This window comes from Pantherophis guttatus, chromosome 8 (genome assembly GCF_059756535.1).
Source record: "Pantherophis guttatus breed Tessera chromosome 8, ASM5975653v1, whole genome shotgun sequence".
NCBI lineage: Eukaryota > Metazoa > Chordata > Lepidosauria > Squamata > Colubridae > Pantherophis > Pantherophis guttatus.
Window position 1 is genome coordinate 78,416,039 of NC_142070.1, and position 12,309 is coordinate 78,428,347.

Consider the following 12,309-nt stretch of genomic DNA (forward strand, 5'->3'; position numbering starts at 1 on the left):
AGTAATTTAGATTGAGGGGAACGTGTGAAAAGAGGTTATTTTAGGCCAGTTTTTGACCTGTTAACCTATTTTGTGTTTACTATATACCAGTGATGGCTAACCTTTTCCGGATCGAGTGCCCAAAGCGTGTGCCCAAACCCCCAGAATGCAATGGGCATACAGCCCCCACATGCCCACCTCCCCGGCATGGACCCCTGTCCTTGCCACACCCAGCGCCGTGAATGCGTATATCCGCCAAATCCTGGTAATGTAACCTGCAAGTCGGCACTACCGGTTCGCCCAAAGCAGCTCGAACTGACTGAATACCACCTCTGGTGTCGCATCACGTCCAAAATATTCTAACATTGGTTTTTTTTTTTTTTTTTTTATGATTTGGATGATTTCCCTTGGCTTTCCCAGACGGCTTATGCCCTCTTCCTTTCTGATTTTCTCAACCCAGCCTATACGTAACAGCCACCTGTCAATCCACATTTCAAATGCTTCCAAGGTGGGTAAAATGAGGACCCAAATTGTTGGGGGCCATGTTCTGATTCTGTAAACTGCTTAGAGAAAGCTGTAAAGCACTGTGAAGCGGTATATAATTCTAAGTGCTATTATTATTATTATTATTATTATTATTATTATTATTATTATTATTATTATTATTATTATTATTATTATTATTTATTCAATTTATATACCGCCCTTCTCCTATTGGACTCAGGGCGGTGCACAGGCAAGGATAAAAAACATACCAATACAAAATTTAAAATCAATTAAAAGAATTATACAGCTTTGGCCCACAGTTTAAAACAATCCAATTAAAACCCAATTTACACTTAAAAGGTAAGAAGCTAAAAAGAGCTTCCTTCCTTCCTTCCTTCCTTCCTTCCTTCCTTCCTTCCTTCCTTCCTTCCTTCCTTCCTTCCTTCCTTCTGTCCATCCGCCCTTCAACAACAATATTAACAAACAACAAAGTATATATAATGTATATAAGTACACATATATAAAATTTTCCCTTTTTTTCCCCTTAATGACGGTGTATAATTATTACTTTTAATTCCATACTAAATTTGACTTTACTTTCTTTTCCATTGGTTTATCCACTCATACCAACTGTCCCATATCTTAAAATACTTTGAGTCTTCCTTATCTTTCAATTTCAACATTAGTCTATCCATTTCTGCACATGTGTAAATTTTTTTGAATTATTTGCTGCTCCGATGGCAATTGATCTGTTTTCCAAACTTGTGCTAGGGCTAACCTAGCTGCCGTAATTATATGTAATATTAGGTACTTTTTTTTCCTTTCTAATGTTTTGTTTAATCATTCCTAACAAAAAAAATTCTGGTTCTAACTCAATATCCTCACTATCAACATGGAGATCATGTGAAGTGTTAATGCCGCTTTATAATGCCTTGGTAAGGCCACACTTGGAATACGGCATTCAGTTTTGGTCGCCACGATGTAAAAAAGATGTTGAGACTCTAGAAAGAGTGCAGAGAAGAACAACAAAGATGATTAGAGGGCTGGAGGCTAAAACATATGAAGAACGGTTGCAGGAACTGGGTATGTCTAGTTTGATGAAAAGAAGGACTAGGGGAGACATGATAGCAATGTTCCAATATCTCAGGGGCTGCCCCAAAGAAGGGGGAGTCCACCTATTATCCAATGCACCTAAGGATAGAACAAGAAGCAATGGGTGGAAACTCATCAAGGAGAGAAGCAACTTAGAACTAAGAAGAAATTTCCTGACAGTTAGAACAATTAACCAGTGGAACAACTTGCCACCAGAAGTTGTGAATGCTCCAACACTGGAATTTTTTAAGAAAATGTTGGATAACCATTTGTCTGAAGTGGTGTAGGGTTTCCTGCCTAAGCAGGAGGTTGGACTAGAAGACCTCCAAGGTCCCTTCCAACTCTGTTATTCTATTCTATCCTAGAACCGAGGTATGATTAATGAACGTAAAGCAAAGTTGGAATCAGTTTCTGGCCTTCCTCCTTCTTGATATAACAGAGTGCCACCTGCAGGATTAAAGATAGGCAGCCGGCTGTAATGAGAAATGAAATGTAGCTGGGGCGAAGGATTTAGGATAATTTCCGAGAATAAGGCAGTAAGCAATTATATGTTAAAACACTGTTTTCTTTTTCTTTTCTTTTTAACTATTTATATATTTTCACATTACATGCATAAGTGCTTCGTGAAGAGCATATTGTCTGAATCATTTTGCTTATAAAATACTTTTCCCGCTCCTAATTTCTACCTCTATTATCCATTTATAAAACAAGCCCCATATTCGAAAATACTCTGTATTTTCTTTTTCTTTTATTTTTAATGTCAATCTGTCCATTTCTGCGCAATCTAAATTTTTTTTTAATTGTATCATCCTCTGTAAGTGTTTCCTCATTTTTCCAATACTGCGCAAATACGATTCTTGATGCTGTCAAGACATGTAATTTTTTTAAAAAAATTTGATTTATATGCCGCCCTTCTCCGGAGACTTAGGGCAGCTTACAGTGCGTTAAGCAATAGCCTTCATACTTTTGTATATTTTTATACAAAGTCAGCTTATTGCCCCCACAAACTGGGTCCTCAATTTACCTACCTTAGAAAGGATGGAAGGCTGAGTCGACCTTGAGCCTGGTGAGATTCGATCCTACTTTAATTGCAGACAGCTGGTGTTAAATTACAGTGCTTAGTCTGTTGAGCTCTCCAGGCTCCCTTTATAAGTTCCCTTTATTGTATTTTTCAGGTATTATGCCTAGCAAAAAATATTTCTGGTTTATAATCTAGATGTTGTTTTAACATTTTCTCCAACCATGTATGGATTTTTGTCCAATATTTCTTTGCTTTTACACATGTCCACCACATATGATAATATGTCCCCGCTGTCTCCTTACATTTCCAAGATTTGGCGGACATACTTTTAAACATCTTTGCTAATCTTGCCAGTGGTAGATGCCACCTATAAAACATTTTATATAAATTTTACTTATGTAGTTGCCATTAGGGACGCGGTGGCTCAGTACGTAAAACGCTGAACTCATCGATCAAAAGGTCGGCAGTTCAGCGGTTCGAATCTCTAGCGCCGTTTAACGGGGTGAGCTCCCGTGACTTGTCCCAGCTTCTGCCAACCTAGCAGTTCGAAAGCATGTAAAAAATGCAAGTAGAAAAAATAGGGGCCACCTTTGGTGGGAAGGGAACAGCGTTCTGTGTGCCTTTGGCGTTGAGTCAGGCCGGCCACATGACCACGGAGATGTCTTCGGACAGCGCTGGCTCTTCGGCTTTGAAACGGAGATGAGCACCGCCCCCTAGAGTCGGGAACGACTAGCACATATGTGTGAGCGGAAGCTTTACCTTTAGTTGCCATTGTTAATTTACAATTTCTTTCCCAAAGCTTTTGCCATTTGTCTAAATCTATAGTATATCCAGTTTTTTGCCCATAGTATCATTGTTTCTTTTACCTGTTCATTTTCTGAACCCCTCTTTTCCTGGCTAGGATTTCTTTCTTTGTATCTCTTCAACACAAGAGTCTGCACCAACGGATTATGAAACAACTGTTTTAGGGTGTGGTTTTTTTACACCTTATATTTTTAAATGGGAGCTGCAATAATATGAATCATTCTTAACCAGAATTCTAGTTTGTCAAACAGACAAGCCCTCCGCACTGATTCTCTGTTCTGGCCATACTTTTGGTTCCTAGCAATTGTGTGTGGTGGCTAATGGAGTTTACTTTTTGGCATAGCTGGAATTTTCCCTAAATATTTGAGGGGAGAGAGGGAGGGAGGGAGGGAGGAAGGAAGAGGAACAATGGGAGGGAGGGAGGGAGGGAGGGAGGGAGGGAGGGAGGGAGGGAGGAAGGAAGGAAGGAAGGAAGGAAGGAAGGAAGGAAGGAAGGAAGGAAGGAAGGAAGGAAGGAAGGAAGATGAATAGGAGAGCGGAAGGAAGGAAGGGAAGGAAGGAAGATGAACAGTAGGAGGGGGAAGGAAGGAAGGGAAGGAAGAAAAGGAAGGAAGGAAGATGAACAATAGGAGGGGGAAGAAAGGGAGAGAGGGAGGGAGAAAGGAAGGAAGGAAGGAAGGAAGGAAGGAAGGAAGAAAGGAAGATGAACAATGGAAGGGGAAGGAAGGAAGATGAACAATGGAAGGGGAAGGAAGGAAGGAAGGAAGGAAGGAAGGAAGGAAGGAAGGAAGGAAGGAAGGAAGGAAGGAAGGAAGGAAGGAAGATGAATAATGGAAGGGGAAGGAAAGAAGGAAGGAATAATGGGAGGGGTAAGAAGGGAAGGAAGGAAGGAAGGAAGGAAGGAAGGAAGGAAGGAAGGAAGGAAGGAAGGAAGGAAGGAAGGAAGGAAGGTAGGTGAACAGTGGGAGAGGAAAGGAAGAAAGGAAAAAGGAGGAAGGGAAGATGAATGATCGGAGGGAGGGATGGAAGGAAGCAAGCAAGATTAGAAAGAAGATTTATATATGTATGGATATGGATGAGCTAACCGACTGGATACAATAATGACAATGCCATATTTTTCTGTATCCATGGAACTACCCCAGTAATGGATGCGTTTTGAACCTTGCTGATTTCAAAACCAGTTCTATTGGATCTCGTATTCTATCTTTTGAGAAAGATGTATTAAGTGTGTTGCGTATTTATGGTCATAGTAAGGTTTTCCCCCAGTGAATGCCTTGCTTTGTATATACTGTGGGGTCCTTGTTGGTCTCGACTTTGGTATTTTTCTTACAGACGTTTCATTACCCAACCAGGTAACATCATCAGTGCCAGAAGGGAGTAGGGTTTGCTCTCATATTATATACTAAATATCTAATATACCAGTATTTGTATATTATTATATAAACAGATAGCAAACCCCACTCCCTTCTAGCACTGATGATGTTACATAGTATGGTAGTGAAACGTCTACCAGAAAACCAAGCTCTGAGAGCAAGATGTTCCCCACCGTTCAATCCGAGCTACAAATATTCTCTATCATTATATATTACTATCTGATAACCCAGCATTGCCTGGGTATTTATTTATCCCAATCCTGTATTAGACAGGAAGAGCAACTTAACCCTGAGCCCTGATTTTGGCAAGAATTAAATTAGTGGAAAATCTTTTCCCTGTGCCCCCAAAAGCGTCAAGTAAAATAATTACCACCTTGTTGTTTAGCTGATCCATGATCATTTGGTATGCTTTTTTCTGATCTTGATTTAGAAGTAGCTTCTCGTCCACGATATATGCACTCGGCCGTTCGACGTTGTAGTTCTTTCCTCGTATGTAATCTGCGTGAAGTACGTCATGTCGGTCTCGTAGTGGTGCAGGTAGGCCGTTTGTCCTCAAGAATAATCACAGCCTTGTTGAAAATGTCCAGACCAAACATAATTTCTAAAGTTGTATTTTCCCCTTACCAGAGGGAGCCCCCTTGTGGAGTACTGTGAAGCCATTACCATGGCAACTCCACAGTGTTGTACAGCAGAAGCCATTTTAAGGCAGTCCAGTGGAAGCCATTTTAAGGCACAACAGTCTATATCTTAACAGAACACATACACAACAACAGAAGTGTGTTGGGGTGTCTTACCCCCACAGTATTTCTTTCCAGAGAGTAAATCATCTGTGTACCAAGATTGGTTGAAATTGCTTGAGGCGTTCCAGAGTTATGCTGGAACATACATACATACACGCACACACATATATATATATGTATAGTTTTATTGAATCAAGAATAAAATCTATGCTCATTTCCAGTCCTCCATCTGGAATTCCATTTAACATATTGGCTGAACTATGTACCCTGTTTCCCCGAAAATAAGACATCCCCTGATAATAAGCCCAATCGGGCTTTTGAGAGCATGCACTAAAATAAGCCTCCACCCCCGCGAAAATAAGCCCTCCCAGAAAATATTTAAATGCAGAGCTGGAAATCAAGTAAGATGGCAAGAGGAGCCCCATCTTGCTCCACGCACCCCAAAATAATAAGACCTCCCTGAAAATAAGGCCAAGCATTTATTCCAGGGTTCAAAAAAATATAAGACAGGGTCTTATTTTCAGGGAAACACGGTACTTCCATACAGAATTGACTTTTCCATGCTATTTTATTGTTCCCTTTAATTGTTCGATTTAAAAGGCACGGAAAGATCTAATTCTTTGGAAACAAGGTACACCAACTACCCTTGGAAAGCACTTTCCCTCACAAACAATAAAATATGACATAGCACACGCAAAGGGTAGGATAGGTTGAAAGAAAACGACGTCACACAGCTGTTTTAAAAAGGGCTTTGTTGCTTTTATTGTTCAAAATGAACAATCGAGTTTATTGTACAAAATGCTCACAGCCAAACCAAACAGTTAACAGACATATAATTCACAGTTAAATTACAATTTCCTGTGAAAAGCGAGTCCCTCTCCGCTTCGGTAGCTGATAAATCGATAAAATGGCAGCATTGTGTTTTGCAAACTGAGAAAAAAACTTATTCAAGCGCGTCGATGCTTTTGTGCAAATCCAATAGGTTTTGGTCAACCGCTGAAGACATGAATATTGATTTAAAGGTTTTTAGCAAGGATAATGCAACTGGTTTTAAGTACAACTCGTTGTAAACCTGAAGGATACTTGCAATCAGATTATTTCCTCAAGAACGGATTCGTAGTTAAATAATAATCCACTGAGCATCAGGTTAACGAGACTAAGATTTAGAGCAGGGATGGTGAACTATGGCCCTTTTAAGAATTGTGGACTTCAACTCCCAGAATTCCTGAGCTGGCATGGGAACGTGGCCATTTTATGATTCGTGGGCTTCAACTCCCAGAATTCCTGAGCCGGCATGGGAACATGGACCTTATTTATGACTGGTGGACTTCAACTCCCAGAATTCCTGAGCCGGCATGGGAACATGGACCTTATTTATGACTGGTGGACTTCAACTCCCAGAATTCCTGAGCCGGCATGGGAACATGGACCTTATTTATGTCTGGTGGACTTCAACTCCCAGAATTCCTGAGCCAGCCATGCTGGTTAAAGAATTCTGGGAGTTGAAGTCCACCAGTCATAAAGGGGCCACAATTCCTCACCTCTGATTTAGAGCAAAGACTCACTTGAGATCATCCATCCCACCCTTCATTTCCAAATTTTGGGATCAGATCTTGACGTAGCAAAAATAACTTATATCAGAAGAGAATAGTATCAACAGAAGATGCTTTCCCCTAAGCAAATGCCATGGATATATTGGCACCAACAAGTAGAAGGGCGAGCGACAAGGATAACGTGAAAAAGAGCATGGCTGACTCAGCAGAATTAGGTAGCCCTCGACTTACAAGAGTTCATTTAGCAACCGTTTGAAGATACGACGGCACTGAAAAAAAAGGGAATTCACATCAGGACCCTGGCAGTATCCTCATGGTCACATGATCAAAAATTCAGACGCTAGGGAGCCAACTCACACTTATGACGGTTGCGTCGGGGGTGTGTGTGTCACACGGTCCCTTTTTGCGCCCTTCTGACAAGCCAGATTCACTTAACAACCGTGCCACTGATTTAACAACTGAAGTGATTCGCTTAACAACCGTGGCAAGAAAGGTCGTAGAGGGGAACAAAACCCGTTTTAAGAACTGTTGCTCACTCAGCAACAGAAATGTGGGGATCGATTGCCGTCGTAAGTCGAGGACTGCCTGTAGTTTTATTGTCACAGTTTTATTGCCATAATCATAAAGTTAAGAATACATTTGCACGCCTGGCCTCCAACTACTTCTCGGACACATCCACAAAAATTCAATCGAGCACACTCAAACCGAGCTTGGAGAAATACGCTAAATTCGGCTTCGAGAACCAAACCAGCAATGACAGTAAAGTCGCAGAATAAATGTAATTAAGGCAGTGCGTTATTTAGCAGCTGTTGGAGTGGTGCGGTGGCCTAGAGGTGGAACTCTCGCTTCACAATCAAGAGGTTGTGAGTTCGATCCTAGGTAGAGGCAGATATTTCTCTCTCTGGGTATGTTGAGAATATATCTGCTGAACAAAACTCCTCATTGGAAACAGGAAGGGCATCCGGCCAATAAACACTCAGCTCCATTCAGTTGCCCAGATTCCAACCCGCAAGGGATTATGAGGTTGTTAAATGAAGAGATGATGATATTTAGCAGCCGTTGGGACATCCGCAATAAATTAAGGCGAAAACACGGCTCACCGTTTCCCTTCCCCTATTCTCAAGAAACGAGCGGGATGGGATTACACGGATTCATCATTTGCTTCAACCTCATGCCGTGCAACACACACACGAGACACTTGGGGGGGTGGGGAAGAGTTTTTGGATCCCCTCCCCCTCCCCGGGTTCCAAGAGAGAGTTTTCATTAACTTCTTGCTTTGTTCAGGAGAGGGGGAACAAAATAAAAAGGCATTTTTAAACATAGATATATAAAACTGCAGGCAGTACATTCCGGCAGCCTTTAGATGACTAAATGCCATTCGATATTCCGTTATTAACAATATGTTAAATATCTGGGGCCAAACGGTGCAGAGATTCCGTTAGCGAAAGCTGCCCACGGTGTGGCTATTCACAAATACCTCCTCGAGAAGTAGGGTTTTTTTTGAGCTCCCTTCCAATGGTCTTTCTTGCTTTCTCTAACCCTGTTGTAGACAAGGAGAAAAATACAATTGTTAGAAGCGTCAAGCTGGCAATCTCTGGTCATCCTACAAAATAGTTCTATGCGAGGATAGATAGATAGATAGATAGATAGATAGATAGATAGATAGATAGATAGATAGATAGATAGATAGATGGGTAGATAGATAGATAGATGGGTAGATAGATAGATAGATGGGTAGATGGATAGATAGATGGATGGATGGGTAGATGGATAGATAGATAGATAGATGGATGGATGGATGGATGGATGGATGGATGGATGGATGGATGGATGGATGGATGGATAGATAGATAGATGGGTAGATAGATAGATGGGTAGATAGATAGATAGATAGATAGATAGATAGATAGATAGATAGATAGATAGATAGATAGATAGATAGATGGATAGATGGATAGATGGATAGATGGATAGATGGATAGATGGATAGATGGATAGATGGATAGATGGATAGATAGATAGATAGATAGATAGATAGATAGATAGATAGATAGATAGATAGATAGATAGATAGATAGATAGATAGATGGATGGGTAGATGGATGGGTAGATAGATAGGTAGATAGATAGATAGATGGATGGATGGATGGATGGATGGATGGATGGATGGATGGATGGATGGATGGATGGATAGATAGATAGATAGATAGATAGATAGATAGATAGATAGATAGATAGATAGATAGATAGATAGATAGATAGATAGATAGATAGATAGATAGATGGATAGATAGATGGATAGATGGGTAGATAGATAGATAGATGGGTAGATAGATAGATAGATAGATAGATAGATAGATAGATGGGTAGATAGATGGGTAGATAGATGGGTAGATAGATGGGTAGATAGATAGATAGATAGATAGATAGATAGATAGATAGATAGATAGATAGATAGATAGATAGATAGACAGACAGACATGATATGATATAGAGATAGATGATAGATAGATAATATAATGATATGATATAGATAGATGATAGATATAGATATGATATTAGAGATAGATAGATGATAGATGATATAGATATAGATGATAGATATAGATATATGTTATAGAGATAGATGATAGATGATAGATATATAGATAGATAGATGATAGATGGATAGATATAGATATGAAATGTTATAGAGATAGATGATAGACAGATAGATAGATATAGATATGGTATTAGAGATAGATGATATAGATATGTTATAGATGATAGATGATAGACAGATATAGATATATTAGATATGATATACATATGTTATAGATGATAGATAATAGACAGATAGAGAGATAGATATAGATATAGATATGATATGATATAGATAGATGATAGTTAAGATAGATAGATCAATCCCAGATATAGAATAGAATAGAATAGAATAGAATAGAATAGAATAGAATAGAATAGAATAGAATAGAATAGAATAGAATAGAATAGAACAGAATAACAGAGTTGGAAGGGACCTTGGAGGTCTTCTAGTCCAACCCCCTACTTAGGCAGGAAACCCTACACCACTTCAGACAAATGGTTATCCAACATCTTCTTAAAAACTTCTAGTGTTGGAGCATTCACAACTTCTGGAGGAAAGTTGTTCCACTGGTTAATTTTTCCAACTGTCAAGAAATTTCTCCTTAGTTCTAAGTTGCTTCTCTCCTTGATGAGTTTCCATCAGTTGTTTCTTGTCCTTCCCTCAGGTACTTTGGAGAATAGCTTGACTCCCTCTTCTTTGGGGCAGCCCCTGAGATATCGGAACACTGCTATCATGTCACCCCTAGTCCTTCTTTTCATTAGACTAGACACACCCAATTCCAGCAACTGTTCTTCATATGTTTTACCCTCCAGTCCCCTCATCATCTTCGTTGCTCTTCTCTGCACACTTTCTAGTGTCTCAACATCTTTTTTACATCGTGGCGACCAAAACTGGATGCCATATTCCAAGTATTCCAGAGATAAATTAAGGTGCTAGTTATGCTCTTTCAAACCCTTGATGGCTTGGAACCAGGTTATTTGAAGAAATGCCTCGCTTAACAACATTAGTTTTGTATGGGACTACCTGTGCAATAACTCGAAATAAAGGGCTATTTTACGGAATTTCATTGCTAACGATCGATATATTTCTTTGGGGGAAGAAATTCTCGAGATCTTTTTGACCTTTAAGAGCTTCTAGAACTTGTGACAGTTTTGGCTGGAGCTTACTGACCTGACATGTCCTGCTATCATTTTCTGCCCCCAAATTTGCTATCCTGAATCCGATCTCACGGCCTTTCCCTGTTTGGTCGGGGTCGATTCCGGGGGCTCTTTCGATTCCGGTGTGACAGGAAGGGAAGCTGACTGTTCTTTAGATCCTTCTTTCAGTGGGGTCGAAGGCACGTCACCGATGGACACCAAGTGTTTTCGGTCCTTCGCAGGAGTCTTAGCTTCCACTTTGGTAACCCGAAATCTGGAACAAGGCAATTCGTTAAAAGGAACGTTGAGACCATCTAGCAGGGTTGATGTTATGGAAAATGGCAACCGATACAAAAGCAGAAAGATAACTTGGAAAAGATCATCCAATCATTCCTGCCCCTTGCCTATTTTGGCTTGTTCTCTTTTCATCCATCCATCCATCCATCCATCCATCCATCCATCCATCCATCCATCCATCCAATTATTACCTTTAGAATTTAGAATAACAGAGTTGGAAGGGACTTCTAATCCAAGCTCCTTCTCAGGCACAAAGCCCTATACCCGTGATGGAAAACCTGTGGCACGCATGCCACCATATCGGTGGGCCCGCGAGCTCAGCTCCGGTGTGCATGCGCACGCTGGCCAGCTGATTTTCAGGCCTTCTGGACCCACTGGAAGTCAGGCTGTTTCTGGCCTCCAAAGGTCCTCTGGGGTGGGGGGGAAGGCCGTTTTTGCCCTGCCCAGACTCCTAGAAAGGCTCTGAAACCTGGGGAGAGCAAAAAACAGGCCTTCTGGTCCTACCGTAAGTCAGCAAATGGGACATTTCCGGCCTCCGGGGGGGATGGGGAAGGCTGTTTTCATCCTCCCCAGGCTCTTAGAAAGCCTCTGGAGCCTGGGGAGGGCAAAAAACAGGCCTACTAGGCCCACCATGCCATCAAGTGCCAAAAGCGGGGGGTGCCCGGGGGTCGCACACGCATGCACAGGGGGGCGGGGCACATAGAATTATGGGTGTTGGCATGCGCACGCACGACCCCCCGTGCAACCCCCGCTTTTGGCATGCAATGGCAAAAAGGTTAGCCATCACTGCCCTATTGTCAACACTCCAAACTACATTCGTTCCAGTGCTGACATGAGGAGGAGAAGAGGGGGCAGCTGGCAAGAGGACGCTTGACTTTTCACCTACTTATTTTCCCTGAAGATAATATCCCCTAGGAGATGGGATGGGAGGAGAGACATTCCTGGGAGCTGAAGTAGTAGATATGGGGAGAGTGATTTGGAAGATGGCAAATGAGACGCAGAGAATTGGGGAACGGAAAGGGAAGGTTTGAGGTCAGGAAGTCAGTGTTGGCTACGACGTAGTCGGGGACAGATTGTCGTGCTTAATAAATGAAAGATTTCATCAAAGACTATTTGTTTGGAAATGCAATTTATTTGAGATGACACCGAAACCTGACACCTATATTATTTCAGACAAATGGTTGTCCAACATCTTCTTAAAAACTTCCAGTATTGGAGCACCCATAACTTCTGGAGGCAAGTTG

At 41.2% G+C, this 12,309-nt stretch overlaps 1 protein-coding gene across 2 annotated transcripts in view; it reads right to left on the reverse strand.

The window, feature by feature from the left end:
- Window positions 1–6,232: 6,232 nt before the first annotated feature.
- RELL1 (RELT like 1) overlaps window positions 6,233–12,309 on the reverse strand; it is a 32,770-nt gene continuing 26,693 nt past the window's right edge. For both annotated transcript variants that reach the window (XM_060690816.2, XM_087874963.1), the window contains exons 6-7: window positions 10,803–11,042; window positions 6,233–8,588 (exon numbers count right to left, since the gene is read on the reverse strand). In XM_060690816.2, coding sequence (XP_060546799.2) covers window positions 10,841–11,042 — 202 coding nt within the window. In that variant the 3' untranslated portion in view covers window positions 6,233–8,588; window positions 10,803–10,840. The remainder of the gene's footprint in view (window positions 8,589–10,802; window positions 11,043–12,309) is intronic.